This window comes from Bos mutus, chromosome 5 (assembly GCF_027580195.1).
Source record: "Bos mutus isolate GX-2022 chromosome 5, NWIPB_WYAK_1.1, whole genome shotgun sequence".
Classification (NCBI taxonomy): Eukaryota; Metazoa; Chordata; class Mammalia; order Artiodactyla; family Bovidae; genus Bos; species Bos mutus.
The window spans coordinates 10,202,365-10,217,767 of record NC_091621.1 but is presented as its reverse complement, the minus strand read 5'-3'; the positions used below and the strand labels follow the sequence as shown (position 1 = coordinate 10,217,767).

Genomic DNA, 15,403 nt, shown 5'->3' with positions numbered 1-15,403 from the left:
ACATTCTGTGCTCCCCAGAGAGAAGTATAAAGACATTTGTGAACGTTCAATAGCTTAAAATAACTCTACATACATAAGTATACTATGAGATGATCTGTATATCTGTTAACCATAAAACTATACATGAAGCTTTCGTAACAATTAAAAGAAGACCAGATTTGTTATTTCAAATATTTTTAAACTTTCTAAGAACAATTTGTTAACAAAAGTATAGTTATTTACAGAAAATTAAAGTACTATATACACAGCTTATATACAACACATACCTTCTTCATAGTAAGAACTATAATCATACTGTAAAAAGAATTTCAAAGTGTACTCAGTAAATGAGAATCTCGATGAAAATGACTGGGGCCACATTATTTAAAGGAAAACAAAGATGAAACAGTTGTGAAGCCTTAAATTCTAGGGATTCAAGTAAGCTTTTTTACTAATTATTAAACTGATTTTCATCAGAAAAATCACTTTTTCTTACGTTTTCCCCCATCCACTTTTAAAGCTTTCAGTTCAGTTCAGTCACTAAGTCGTGTCCGACTCTTTGCAACCCCATGAATCACAGCATGCCAGGCCTCCCTATCCATCACCAACTCCCGGAGTTCACTCAGACTCACGTCCATCGAGTCAGTGATGCCATCCAGCCATCTCATCCTCTGTTGTCCCCTTCTCCTCCTGCCCCCAATCCCTCCCAGCATCAGAGTCTTTTCCAACGAGTCAACTCTTCGCGTGAAGTGGCCAAAGTACTGGAGTTTCAGCTTTAGCATCATTCCTTCCAAAGAAATCCCAGGATTGATCTTTAGAATGGACCGGTTGGATCTCCTTGCAGTCCAAGGGACTCTCAAGAGTCTTCTCCAACACCACAGTTCAAAAGCAGCAATTCTTCGGCGCTCACCTTTCTTCACAGTTCAACTCTCACATCCATACATGACCACTGGAAAAATCATAGCCTTGACTAGACGGACCTTTGTTGGCAAAGTAATGTCTCTGCTTTTGAATATGCTATCTAGGTTGGTCATAACTTTCCTTCCAAGGAGTAAGCGTCTTTTGATTTCATGGCTGCAGTCACCATCTGCATGATTTTGGAGCCCAGAAAAATAAAGTCTGACACTGTTTCCACTGTTTCCCCATCTATTTCCCATGAAGTGATGGGACCGGATGCCATGATCTTCGTTTTCTGAATGTTGAGCTTTAAGCCAACTTTTTCACTCTTCTCTTTCACTTTCATCAAGAGGCTTTTTAGTTTCTCTTCACTTTCTGCCATAAGGGTAGTGTCATCTGCATATCTGAGGTTATTGATATTTCTCCCAGCAATCTTGATTCCAGCTTGTGCTTCTTTCAGCCCAGCGTTTCTCATGATGTACTCTGCATATAAGTTAAATAAGCAGGGTGACAATATACAACCTTGATGTACTCCTTTTCCTATTTGGTACCAGTCTGTTGTTCCATGTCCAGTTCTAACTGTTGCTTCCTGACCTGCATACAGGTTTCTCAAGAGGCAGGTCAAGTGGTCTGCTATTCCCATCTCTTTCAGAATTTTCCACAGTTTATTGTGGTCCACACAGTCACAGGCTTTGGCATAGTCAATAAAGCAGAAATAGATGTTTTTCTGGAACTCTCTTGCTTTTGCCACGATCCAGCGGATGTTGGCAATTTGATCTCTGGTTCCTCTGCCTTTTCTAAATCCAGCTTGAACATCTGGAAGTTCACAGTTCACGTATTGCTGAAGCCTGGCTTGGAGAACTTTGAGCATTACTTTACTAGCATGTGAGATAAGTGCAATTGTGCAGTAGTTTGAGCGTTCTTTGGCATTGCCTTTCTTTGGGATTAGAATGAAAAACTGACCTTTTCCAGTCCTGTGGCCACTGCTGAGTTTTCCAAATTTGCTGGCATATTGAGTGCAGCACTTTCACACCATCATCTTTCAGGATTTGAAATAGCTCAACTGGAATTCCATCACCTCCACTAGCTTTGTTCATAGTGATGCTTTCTAAGGCCCACTTGACTTCACATTCCAGGATGCCTGGCTCTAAGTGAGTGATCACACCATTGTGATTATCTTGGTCATGAAGATCTTTTTTGTACAGTTCTTCTGTGTATTTTTGCCACCTCTTCTTAATATCTTCTGCTTCTGTTACAGACTATTATTTATGTCTATGATGGTAATATTTTGAAAGAAAACACTCTCCGGTATTGCTTTAATTATGTTTCCTGTCTTTCATCAAGACAAATACTGATACAAATAAAAACATAAGCATTAATCTCCCTACAAACTCTTTTCTTCGTACTAAGGTACATTCAGGCTTTTGGATGCTATCTGTAGGGGGGAACGTGGGCCACTATAAACTCTTGACTCATGAATAATCTTTAAAAAATTCTTAATTTTCAAGTTCGCAAAGCTCTCAAGTTCTAAATTGAGCAAAGGAACACAACTACTTCACTCTCTAATGCACACTCTTGGTATTTTAAATGATACCTAAAATAGTGATGTGACAACTACCACTGAAGAAACTCCACAGCAATGTCAATGGCTAAGTCTAACTACTATAAAATATTAAGGAATGACAAAAAAGACTAAGTAAATACTAATGACATGGAAGAAAACTATAGCCATTTGCTACTACATCCTTTCTAAACTATGAAATAATGCAGATTATTAGGCAAAAAAAAACCTGTAAGGAAATAACCTCAAAATGCTAACAATGGTTTTGTCATGGTAGTAGCATTATAGAATTTTGTCCCTATTTCTCATTTCCTAAGCTGTATCTTTATATAGCTTTCTAATCTATATTCTATTTTATATAAAGACATCTATCTACATATTGCATAAATAAGTTATAGTAACATCAACACTTTGTCTATTGATCTTTCATTTCAATTATCATCTCTGTTAATGACATCCTAAATTATAATACATGAATCGTCATTGCAAGCTTTAACAGGCTAGTGTTATGATGGTAATACTGCAAAATATTACCTCCTGTACTTCCTAAATTATTTTTTTCCACTCCAAAATGGAACTCATTATTACCTTTTCTTAGCCTTACATCCCCTAATCAAACCTGCTTCCTTCTGTACTTATTCTTCTGGTTAATGGAATTACTAATTATTCAAGAAGTTTTCAACTTTTCTCTCTTCTCTATCCTCAACTGATAAAACACTCAAATATCTTTCCCCAGTTTGGCTTGTTTTTTCTTCTTTCAAACCATTACTAGAGATCCAAGTCTACCCCTTCCCTAGAGTGGCAGCCTTCCTACTCTTCAATCTACCCTCTTATAATACCACCATGTCATACTTAACTTTTGTTTCCTATTTAAAAACTTCCATTGACTTCTGTATGCCCATGGGAAAAGTAAACATATAATGTCCATCATGTCTAGTGGCCACTTTTGCTTAAACTCAGGCTACTTCCCTAGGAAAACCCTATTCTATGCTATGATCCAGTACTCAGTTCATCAAACTTTTAAAATTAGGTTCCCACACAGAATTATATATGAAGACATCTTATTGGATAAATATTAATTATTTGGTAGCATGATAAAGGATTCACCATCAATTTAGCTTAAAGCTCTGGGAAATTTTGTTCACATCAATAGGTAGGCTGGAATTAAATCAACTTTATTTTAGCAAAGCAACATGATCCTTTGAACTCTTTCAAGTTACATGCCAGGATTCACATAGTGATCTACTGTAAAAAGATTATTTTTAATAGTCTAGCAACAGACATTTATTAAATCTTCCTTCAAACATGTTGAAAGCAAAGAAGTGGAAATCATCTAATGTGTTAGTTTGTCACTGGTCATTCACATCCAACATGCACAGCAATATTTCAAATTGCCTGTCATTTCCCAGAGATTTTTTAGTCAAAACCCTCCTGCCTGCCTCACCATCCACCCCTGACAAATCTATTACAGTAAGAACCAGGATGAGTAAGAAGAATGCTTTTCATTTGTAAACTAGGATACTAGGATAGGAGTAATTATGGAACTGGAAAATCAGACTGACATCTTAACACAAGAAAGACTATACATCAAAATGGAAGATGTGAAACAATTTTCTTAAAACTTGGGAAGCTGTCACATATTCACAAGGTATGTGTAACATCACTCTCAAAAATAAAGCTCTAGTAACACTAAACCCCTTATCTTTATCAGATAATGCCATGCTCTCTATCACCATCATACTTTTATAGATTCTATTTCCTCATTTGAAATATCCTTTTTCTCATCTGTGAACTCCTACTCATTTTTCAGACTTAACTTCATTATCCTCTTTGTGAAACCTTTCCAAAGTCCATCCACAAGCAGTTGATTAAAACTTCTCTATCCTTCCATAATCTCCTCATCCCTCTTTTTTTTTGGCTGCTCTGAGACTTCATTGCTGTGTGCGGGCTTTCTCTAGTTGCAGTGAGCAGGGGGCTACTCACTATTGTGGTGTACGGGCTTCTCATTGCAGTGGCTTCTCCTGTTGCAGAGCACAGGCTCCAGGCATGTGTGCTGCAGTAGTTACGGCTCACATGCTCCAAAGCACAGGCTCTGGAGTTGTGGCGCACATGCTCAGTTGCTCCACTGAATGTGGAATCTTCCCAGTTGCTCTTGTTGTCCAGTTGCTCAGTTGTGTCCGACTCTAAAGACTGAAGTCCGCCAGGCTCCTCCATCCATGGGATTTACCAGGCAAGAATACTAGAGTGAGCTGCCATTTCCTCCTGGACCAGAGATCAAACCCACATCTACTGCACTGGCAGGCAAATTCTTATCCACTGTACCACCAGGGAGTCCCTCATCCCCATTTTTCATTCTGCACTCTAGCATTTATGTTGGACTGCAACATTTGATTGCCCATTACATTCTGAGATCCTTGAGGGCAGGTTCAGACAATATTTATTTTTTCATCAGCAGCATCTAGCCCTGCACCTGATGACAAAGCAGGCAGGCAGTAAACAATGACAGTTTGACAGTCACAATAAAGCCTGAATTACCATGTATCAGCCAGATTACCAACAAAGTACACATCTAAGATGTAATTACTCTATTTCCAATGAAATAATTCATAGAAGTATGATTTCACAATATCCATTAAGTTTTTATTGGATAGATATAAAAAGTCAATTGTTCTCATAAAATTATCAAAAGACACTACACACTGGGATTTCCAATTTCCCTTCTACAAAAATCTTCATGTTAAATTCTCAGTATTTAGTACTAGGAAAGGTTAGAAAACTTTTTCTTTGTAGGAAAAAAAAACTAGTAATGCTTCTGATTTTAAGAAAGTGATCATTAAATAGCTTCCTTTTTTGTCCCAGCCATCAGACAATTCTAGCTTTGTGTTCACCTTCAGCAATTCCCTAGGGCTTTTATATCAATCCTTCCATTCTCTCCCTTGACTATAATTACCCAGGCTTTTTTCTTTTGAACTTTAGTAATTTTTAATTTGTATTTTTTTTAATTTCCTGAAAATATGTATTTATAACATCAAAATTCTTTTATGTTATCATTAAGTCTAGTGCCAAGCACAGACTTGCAAATAAGATATGTACTATATAGACAGAAATATATTTGATATATAAGAAAAATTTTGGACTCAAAGTATTATAATCTATTTCACATAGAGAAAACAACGAACCATTCTGGTTTTTAAACCACTTACATGTAAAGTGAAGTGTTTTTCCTATTAGCATTTTATAGCATACCTGTGTAGGTTCAGGAGCCATACTCTTCCTTTGTTCTGTTGATTTTTCTATTGCTTCACTAAGAGATTTCGCATATTGTACCATAGCCTTCAACTGGGAATCCGTTAAAACCCATAATAAGTCATCCAATATTAGAACTAACTTTGTTGCAATGACATTGCAGTCCTTTAACTGTCAGGGAAAAATGATTCATAAAATTAAGCCAAGTAATAAAACTTAGAATGCACTTGTATTTTTAAAAGTTAAAATTTTTTCAATGATTTAAACAAACGCTTCCTTTTTCACCAAATATTTGTTGAATTCCTATAATATGGAAGAAATATTTCCTAGTATTGGAGAAACAGTGGTAAAAAAAAGACTGACAGGTTCCTTTTCCTTAACAGGTACATGTTACATAGGTATAAGCATTTATATAATTTAATTCTGCATTTATAGCTAAAATCATGTAATTATCAACGTTAATGCAACCCCAACTGACCCCTGAACAATGCAGGAGTTAATGCATATAACTTATAGTTGGCCCTCTGTATCCAAGGTTCCTCCATATCCAGGGTTCCTCTGCCTCCTCAGGTCCAGCCAACCTGGACCATGTAGTACTGCAGTATATACTATTGAAAAATATCCACATATAAGTGGACCCATACAGCTCAAAACTGTGTGGTTCAAGGGTTAACTGTAATTCTAGTAGAAAAGGAGGCATTAAAATTAATTAAAAACTAAACTGCTATTTTAACCACATTTCACAATATTTGTATTAAGTGTCATACTCTGAAAAATTCTTTCAATTGAGCCATGTTTTTAAAAAAGTGATTACTTTCCCACATTAAATTTCATCAAAGTCTATGGTGGATTTTCAAATGCTGACATCCTTAGGCAGCTATCTTCCATATTTATCTAAGTATCCAGTCACATCTTAATAGCCTTCTAAAACTAGTAGTTTTGGTTACTAATGGTGAAGACTTTACTGTTTACCCACTCCTGAGGAATATTCAATAGGAGACATAAAATTATAAAATAGCTACTATTCAATAAATATTTTGTAACAGAAATCTATTCAATTTATCAAAAATAAAAATACTAATATTAAACCTAATGCTATCATCACAACAGATTTCTTCAAATATTGCTTGAAGCACTATATTTCCTATTATTTTGCACTGTTTTAATATGCCAATGTTTCACCTATAAATAATTTAAAATTTTTCATCAATTCCAATAGTTAGCTCATGAATCAAAAGGTAACTCTGTTGACTTACTCTTCTTTTAAGTGTGACTCTGATTTTTGATTGGTTGGTTATTAATCGAACAGGAGCAAACATAATTTCAAGATGTGAGCTTTGGGTAGCATCTGCCTCTATTCGAATCATCTGCCAATTTATTTCCTTAAAGGTCAAAACCTAAAGGGAAAACAAGAGATTAGCTTCACAAACACAAAATGGAGTAAGAAAAAATGTAGATTTATAAAAACAAAACAAAAAAGTTGTTACAAAAATGTATCTTGTGGGATTTCTCTGGTGGTCCAGTTTTAAGAATCCACCTTCTAATTCAGGGCACATGGGTTCGATTCCTAGTCAGGGAACTAAGATCCCATGTGCCATGAAGCAACGCATGTTGCAGAGCAACTAAGCCCCTGAGCCAATTAGAGAGGCCTGTGGGCTGCAATGAGAGAAGACCCTGCGTGTCACAACTTGAGAAAAGCACTCATACTGCAGTGAAGACCAAGTGCAGCCAAAAAAGAAAATGTATCTCTTAACAAATTTTCACATGATATTCTAGATCTATTCATTATGCTTTAACTTTTAATTATACACTTTCAAATTCAGTAACACATCTCCATAATTATATTCATCATCTGTAAAGCTGCTGACACTTTTATTCTAAGTAATTTAATTTTAATATAAAACACAAAGAACATTTGAATTATGTAACCAAAAAGAATTTAACAAAACATATTTTAATTTTGTAAATTTAAAATTCAATTCTGAGTAGCTTAGAAGTTAAAATAGGACTCATTAACTCTATAAGTTGAAAGACTACAGTAAAAACATTAAAAATGTACATTTTATAGTTAAACAAAAATAATACAGAGAAAAAGTATAGTTTACAGGAAAAAAGTAAATCTAGTAGTATGTGAATATAAGCAACAATAAAAAAAGTAATTATTTTAAATGTACTTTAATATTAATCAATGTTAAAGCATGTTTAAACAAAAAAGAAAAATAGAATCTTTACCTCTCCTCTCTGTGGATCTTGAATACGAGTAAATCTTAAATCTCCATGTTCCCAGTTTGCATTTACACTATAGATTCTTAGCTGGGAAAGTTCAAAGGAGGCATTAAAGGCTTTTGCTCCAATGCGAATGACAATAGAATTTACAGAAACAGTAATTCCTTCAACTACTTTTTCAGCAAAGCCGTATTCACTGGGAAAGCAAAGCAAAATACAATGCATTAAAGCCAAAAATAAATCATTAAAAGTGAAGAAGTTTTCTGTTAATATTCTCACACAAGTACACAAATTGCCATATTACTCATTTTTGTTTAACAAAACAAATTTTTGTTAAAACAATCTAGTCTGGTTACATGTAAGTTACAAAAAAAAAAAAAAAAAAATTCTATTTCAAAATGCTAAAGGTTTTTAAAATTGGTCTCTCTAAATTATTATAATTGCCATCCAAAGTTGCCTGCTTTAAAAAGCATTAGTGCAGAGAACTGGCATCAATAAAGTAAATAAGACGGCTAAATTCCTGACACAAAGAAAGCTGTAGAGGCCAACTGGAATATAATCTCGTAGTTTAGGGATAAGGCCAGAAAAAGTTCACATTATATAATTCAATTCAGTAAATATTTATGGAGCATCTACTATGTGAACAATGCAAGGACCTAAGAAAACCAAAACAGAGTTGTGGCATTACAGGGCTTGAAAGTTACTTGGGGAGGAAAAAAAAAACATATATCTAGTAACTGAAACATGAGGGAGTTTGTCTTTAGGTGCTTTTTTAAAAGGAATCATTGGTACACTCGGTAGAGGAAGAAACTGTTTATAATTAATGAGAAATATATCCAGAAAAGATGAACTTTTCTCAAGGAGAGATAAGAAGGAAGGAAAATCTTAAAGAGGGAAAAGCATGAGCAAAGACACAGAGAAACAACAAAAGTCATGTTTCAAGAGTAAGTATACATGTATATATATTTGCTGCTGCTAAGTCACGTCAGTCGTGTCCGACTCTGTGCGACTCCATAGACGGCAACCCACCAGGCTCCCCCGTCCCTGGGATTCTCCAGGCAAGAACACTGGAGTGGGTTGCCATTTCCTTCTCCAATGCATGAAAGTGAAAAGTGAAAGTGAAGTCACTCAGTCGTGTCCGACTCTCAGCAACCCCACGGACTGCAGCCTACCAGGCTCCTCCATCCATGGGATTTTCCAGGCAAGAGTACTAGTGTGGGGTGCCATTGCCTTCTCCGGTATACATATTTAAGTATACATGTATGGCTGAGTCCCTCTGCTGTCCACCTGAAACTATCATAACATTGTTAATCAGCTGTTGCTGCTGCTGCTAAGTCGCTTCAGTCGTGTCCGACTCTATGCGACCCCATAGACGGCAGCCCACCAGGCTCCCCGTCCCTGGGATTCTCCAGGCAAGAACACTGGAGTGGGTTGCCATTTCCTTCTCCAATGCAGGAAAGTGAAAAGTGAAAGTGAAGTCGCTCAATCGTGTCGGACTCTTAGCGACCCCATGGACTGCAGCCCTCCAGGCTCCTCCGTCCATGGGATTTTCCAGGCAAGAGTACTGGAGTGGGGTGCCACTGCCTTCTCCAAATCGGCTGTACTCCAATACAAAAAAAAAAAAGTTTTTAAAAATGGTAAGTACAGCAAGACTTAAATACAGACTAGACTATCGATACATTTTTGCAGGGGGGTGGTGAAAGTTTTTGCAAAATTGGCATCTTACTTCAATCATGACCATTATTCCAAAATCTGTATCAGATTTCTTGCTGAAACTTCAGACTGTAAAATTCAAATGTCCATCAGATAGCTCTACTTGGCTGCTTCTCACATATTTCAAAGCCAACATCCATAAAGTGAGGTCATCATTTTTACTGATCATGTACATTGTTCCTCTATACCTGCTATGCTTCTTGACTTACTATCCTAATGAATAAATAAAATTACTTATCTTTCCTAAAATTCAGATGACTTATCTTTTAAATCAGGATATACTTTGTAGCTTACATTTGGACTGTATGAAATAATGCATATGAAGCAAGAAGACCATCCCTGGACTCATGATACTTTAAAAGGTGTAAGTATTATTTATAGTATTATAAATAGTAGTATTATGGTATTATTAATACTATTGGAAGTCTATGAGCCTCAGTTTCCTCACTTGTAAAATGAAAATAATAGCTATTTCAAAAGGTTGCTGTGGTCTTTAAGCAACATGTTATTTGGGAAGAGCTATTATGACCCTAAGAACAAATACTGGTCACTTACAAATACTTCTGGAGTTGGAAGAATATTTTTATAGTATATATCTGAGAATACCCTTTGGAATATTCAAACCCATCTATCTACTCTAATCTATGCACATTAAAAAGTTTTACAATTGTATTGGAGGATTTACCATCAGAAGGGTAAGGGCTGAATCAGTGACTAAAGTCTGCATCTTTCTGATTATATCATCCAATATAAACTAAATTTCAGTTTACAAAAATCTCTTCTGAGTTTGGTTAATCTCCACATAGACATCTATCTCCATGTGAAGTGAAAAATCAAATCCCTGAACCTACAAAGTTTACTACCAGTCTATGGGAGCACTGTTGGCTTACAGGTCCTACAAAGAAGGAAGGGCCAGCCTATTCATTGTTAATTTCCCTCTATTTTAATCTCTTAGCTAAAAACAAAATCAAATGGATCTGTTTTTTCCTAAATTGCATGACTATAAAAAATTGAAGAGATATATTCATATTCTTGACAACCATTCTAGACCTAATGAATCATTAATTTCAAAAAAGGAGCCTAAAAAACCCTACAGATTTTTATAAGCACCCTAAATGACTTACAATTTGGCAAGTGTGGAAAACAAAGAAATAGATTAACACACAAAGCCAAAATTATAAAGCTTGTTGGTACTATAAAAACATGAATCAGGAAATATACTGTCAACTGCTTAGCATACAATAATACCTAGTTTGTGCCACACCTAATTAAAATAAATCATTTGTTTATAACAACTTTTCTGATGTACTTTTGCCCTTTTAATAGTCTTATAAACATCTCGGTTTTTTCTCCAATATTTCTGACTAGGCAATATTAAGATCAACTGCTCCTACCTGGGCTTCCCTGGTGGCTCAGCGTAAGCAATTCGCCTGCAATGTCGGAGACCTGGGCCCAATCCCTGGGTTGGGAAGATCCCCTGGAGAAGGGAATGGCTACCCACACCAGTATTCGGGCCTGGAGTTTTCCATGGACTATATAGTCCATGGGGTTGCAAAGAGTCAGACACAACTGAGCAACTTTCACTTTCACCTTTTTCTCCAATATTTCTGACTAGGCAATTTTAAGATCAACTGCTTCAACCTACTTTACCTAACCTGAAATCATAATCTAAACTCTAAATCTCAAATTACTGGAAAATACATAAACTACAAAAATGTTAATGTGAAAGGTCTTTTCCCCATCACTATTACCTATAGTCCAAATATAAACTGTGTATCTGATAAATCTGGCTTTCAGTAAACTCTCAGCAGTGGATGGATCACCATTCGATTCCCATGTGAAAAATCACTGATCAGACTGTAGGTATTCTCACAGAATGCATTAATATAAAGATGGTTCAACCTTGGTAAAAGAGAAGGAAAATGTGAGGGAGAGTATGTGTGTGTACCTGTATGTGCACATTCAGTCTCAAGAAGAGTTTATCACTGGTTCTACACAGCACCTAGAATACTGAAAATGTCCAGGGCTGCCATGTTGTACAACTTGAGGAGGCACTAATCACATTAAAATCTATGTAAACTTTTTACATGAATACCTGTACCACCCAAAAATAGTGCAGAAAATCTGTTTTGAAGAAATTATATATAAAACAAAATTCAAATTTTACTGAATGCAAAGATAAATAGGCAAATTTTTAAGTACCTATTTTTTAAGAACCACTCTAACTTCTCAAGATGGCTTTGTGAAATGCTCTCCTTTACTCTGTGAAATGCTCTCCTTTACAGGCTTCTACTTCATTAGCATCTGGTTTTTATCTATCAAAATTCAATGTGTATAAAGTGTGAGTATTCTATATTTAATGAATTTTAGAGTAACCCAAAAGGTCTATACTTTTTTAAGGCATCAACTTAACTCTTAAGAGTCATAAAAGGTCCGCTGATGCACAGAACAAATGTTATGCAGAGAAAGTGTTCAGAGACCAAATAGGAGACTATCTGATTTATAGAATGCCTAAGCTCTTCTTCCATTTTCTGCTGCTGTTCTGCCTTTGACTGATCATTATATCAAGGAAAGCAAGATGAATGAAAGAGGCTAAAAATCAATTCTGCTACTTTTGCAAAATGTTTACTAAAACTATAAAATGTTTGATGGGAGAAGTGACTGAAATAGAGACTGAGGCTAGGAAATTTTATTTTATGTCCTATTACTGCAGATAACAGAGCTGACTATAGAATCCCTTTGCCAATCATACATATTAATGGATAGCTTACCTTTGTCCTGAAGCAGTTGCAATTGGTGATGGGCCATTTGGGTTTCGTGGTTCTTCACATGTACTCATTTCCATTATTACTTTATCCAAGGACTAATAAAAATACATTTAAAATATAAACATTAGATATTCTATGTATAAGGATATTATTTAAGACTACTTTCTCATTCATTTCTTTAGGAGCAAAGAAAATAAAGCAGAGTCATTTTAAATGTCTCTCTAAAGGTCTAAAAAGAGAAAATGCTCAGTCCTTTCTCAAGGCACTTATTACCTTCTGGAAAAGCTTATTACAGGAGTACAGGAGAAAAAAACTGTAAGTAGTAGCCATATCAGAGAAGGCGATGGCACCCCACTCCAGTACTCTTGCCTGGAAAATCCCATGGATGGAGGAGCCTGGTGGGCTGCAGTCCATGGGGTCGCTAAGAGTCAGACACGACTGAGCGACTTCACTTTCACTTTTCACTTTCATGCACTGGAGAAGGACATGGCAACCCACTCCAGTGTTCTTGCCTGGAGAATCCCAGGGACGGGGGAGCCTGGTGGGCTGCATTCTATGGGGTCAAACAGTCGGACATGACTGAAGCGACTCAGCAGCAGCAGCAGCAGTAGCCATATACTCCTGAGACCATCAGGTTTCACAGAAGCATAATTGCTAACCTCAGAATGTACATTACTAATTGATAGATTATTTATTTGTAAATAGGACTAAACAACCTCTAAAAGCTTCTCCCAACCTAAAACCTGGAGATTTAAAACATGTAACTATAAAAAATATGAAATATATAAAAATATGAAAAAATAAACACTCTCATAATGAAAAAATTCCTCAGGCTAAGTTTTTCTTGAAGAAAGATCAAATATCCTTAGTAGTCATCACTAACACATCTCCAGTCATCTCTTCATTCTCTATTTAATATCGACCTTGCCTGAAACTGCCTTGTGTTGTTTACTTGTTCACTGTCAGTCTCCTTATAAAAATATATGTTCCCTCAGGGCAGAGGGGAAGCATTCAGTAAGTTTTGGTGGAATGAATGAATCAGTAAATGACCAAATAATCAACTTTCCTTAAACAGTAAAGTACATTAAAGAATATATTATATATTAGATCAGTAAAAGCAGAAACAGAAAATCTGGATCAAACTTTATTAAAAGAAGAAGCCCACAGTATGTCAATAAAGAGTTAAAAGATACAATAAAATATACTAACTTAAAATATAATATTCTAGACCTGAAGAACTTTAAAGACCCTCTCATTTTAAAGTTTAAATTTCCCATTTAAAGACTGAGAAAACGAAATACTATCAAAATAGAATGAATGCTCACAAAGCCATAAGATTATGTTGCTAAGAAACAAAATATTAACAGAGTAATTACACACAAATATAAATGCTTATTTCTGAGGCAATTCAGAACTTACCAAACAGATGGGATGTGTTTTCAATTTTGTCCATGGTATCTATAAAAGAAAATTTTTCTTTAAAATGAATCATCAAAAAAGTAATTTAAAATAGTAATCAACACAGATGTTTCCTTAACATTGTGATAGACATACCAAATTATATCAGATGACTTAAATTGAACAATTCATTTATATTCTTGAAATCAGCTACACCTATTTTATTTTTTAAAAAATTATTATCCTTATTTTCTTGGTCATCTTTTTAAACAAAAATTTCAGGTTCTACTAACATTAATATTATCTAAAAAATAATACGGTTTTTTCTCAAGTTCTGAAAATACATTTTGATTTTATACTTTGAGAATTCCCAGCAAAGCTTAATCAGTGTTTTGCTCATTTAATAATCTTTTAAATTCTAGAATTCCAGCCAATTTCCTTGTAGATATTCAAGACAAACATAAAAGTGAGACCATTAATGTTAAATGGAAGTAATATCAAATAAATAATGTTCAAATAAATTCTATATTAAGGGTAATACTTTTTGAAGACATTTGGGTTTATGGAAAATAGAACAAAAATTAAAGGTGATCATCAAAGGATACAGCAAACTTTCCACGATCTTTTCTGTATCGCCCAATTTTAATTTTAATTTTCGCATGCAGTATTTTTACTGAGTAGGCTCTCAAACTAAGCCTAATCTTTAAGACAAAGAAGTGATATGATATGATTAGAGTCAAAGGTAATAAAAAAGCTTAAGTTTTAATAAGCAGGAATAATATTTTAAAAAATACTTTAAAATTATCAAAATAAGTAACAAATGGGGAAAAGAGACAAAATTTCAAATAAAAGTATAATATCCAGAATAAGATAACTTATCAGTCCTTATGCCTTCATTTGAAGTAGACTCTACTTACTACAAATTTAAGCTGTCCCATTTGACAACAAATCCTATGAAGAAAACTTTAAGTATGTACCAAATTTTAAAAATTATTTTAATAAACTATCAATATTGCTTAAATATGAATATTAAATTTTCAATAAAATTAATAAATTAGTAAATAATACAGAAAAGAAAATATTTAAACAACAGGGATGAAATAAATAAAATGAAAACAGAAAATGCCTTGCACAGATATCAAAGTCTCACCCTAATTGATGCTTTATTACAAAAAACTTTGTTGATGGCAAGCCATGTTGGCAAATCCAACATGTTCTGGAGCACCTCTTCATCCAACTCCAAATTCTTTAGTTCACCTTCTCCTTTAAGGGTACTAAGATTTATCTTGTCAGGAGATAAATTTTTGGTAAATCTGAAAGAGAATATATTGACATTTATTTTAGTGTTAGTTACTGTACCGCTGAGTCATTCTTGCATATATACAGAGCATTATGAACGTAATAGTGGATTTCGCTGGTGTCCAGTGATTAAGAATCCATCTGCCAATGAAGGGGGTGTGGGTTCAATCACCGATCCAGGAAGATTTCACATGATGCAGGGCAACTAAGCCCGTGCGCCACAACTACTGGGCCCTCGCTCTAGAGCCTGTGTGGTGCAGCTACTAAAGCCTGCACACCCGAGCTTGAGCTCTGCAACAAGAGAAGAAGCTGGTAC

General features: G+C 35.1%; 1 protein-coding gene across 3 annotated transcripts in view; it reads right to left on the bottom strand.

The window, feature by feature from the left end:
• BLTP3B (bridge-like lipid transfer protein family member 3B) overlaps positions 1-15,403 on the bottom strand; it is a 92,672-nt gene that overhangs the window by 43,611 nt on the left and 33,658 nt on the right. For all 3 annotated transcript variants that reach the window (XM_070370292.1, XM_070370291.1, XM_005889589.3), the window contains 6 exons: positions 14,939-15,101; positions 13,810-13,848; positions 12,394-12,485; positions 7,916-8,105; positions 6,940-7,080; positions 5,684-5,854 (listed from right to left, as the gene is read on the bottom strand). In XM_070370292.1, the coding sequence (XP_070226393.1) occupies positions 5,684-5,854; positions 6,940-7,080; positions 7,916-8,105; positions 12,394-12,485; positions 13,810-13,848; positions 14,939-15,001 (696 nt within the window). In that variant the 5' untranslated portion in view covers positions 15,002-15,101. The remainder of the gene's footprint in view (positions 1-5,683; positions 5,855-6,939; positions 7,081-7,915; positions 8,106-12,393; positions 12,486-13,809; positions 13,849-14,938; positions 15,102-15,403) is intronic.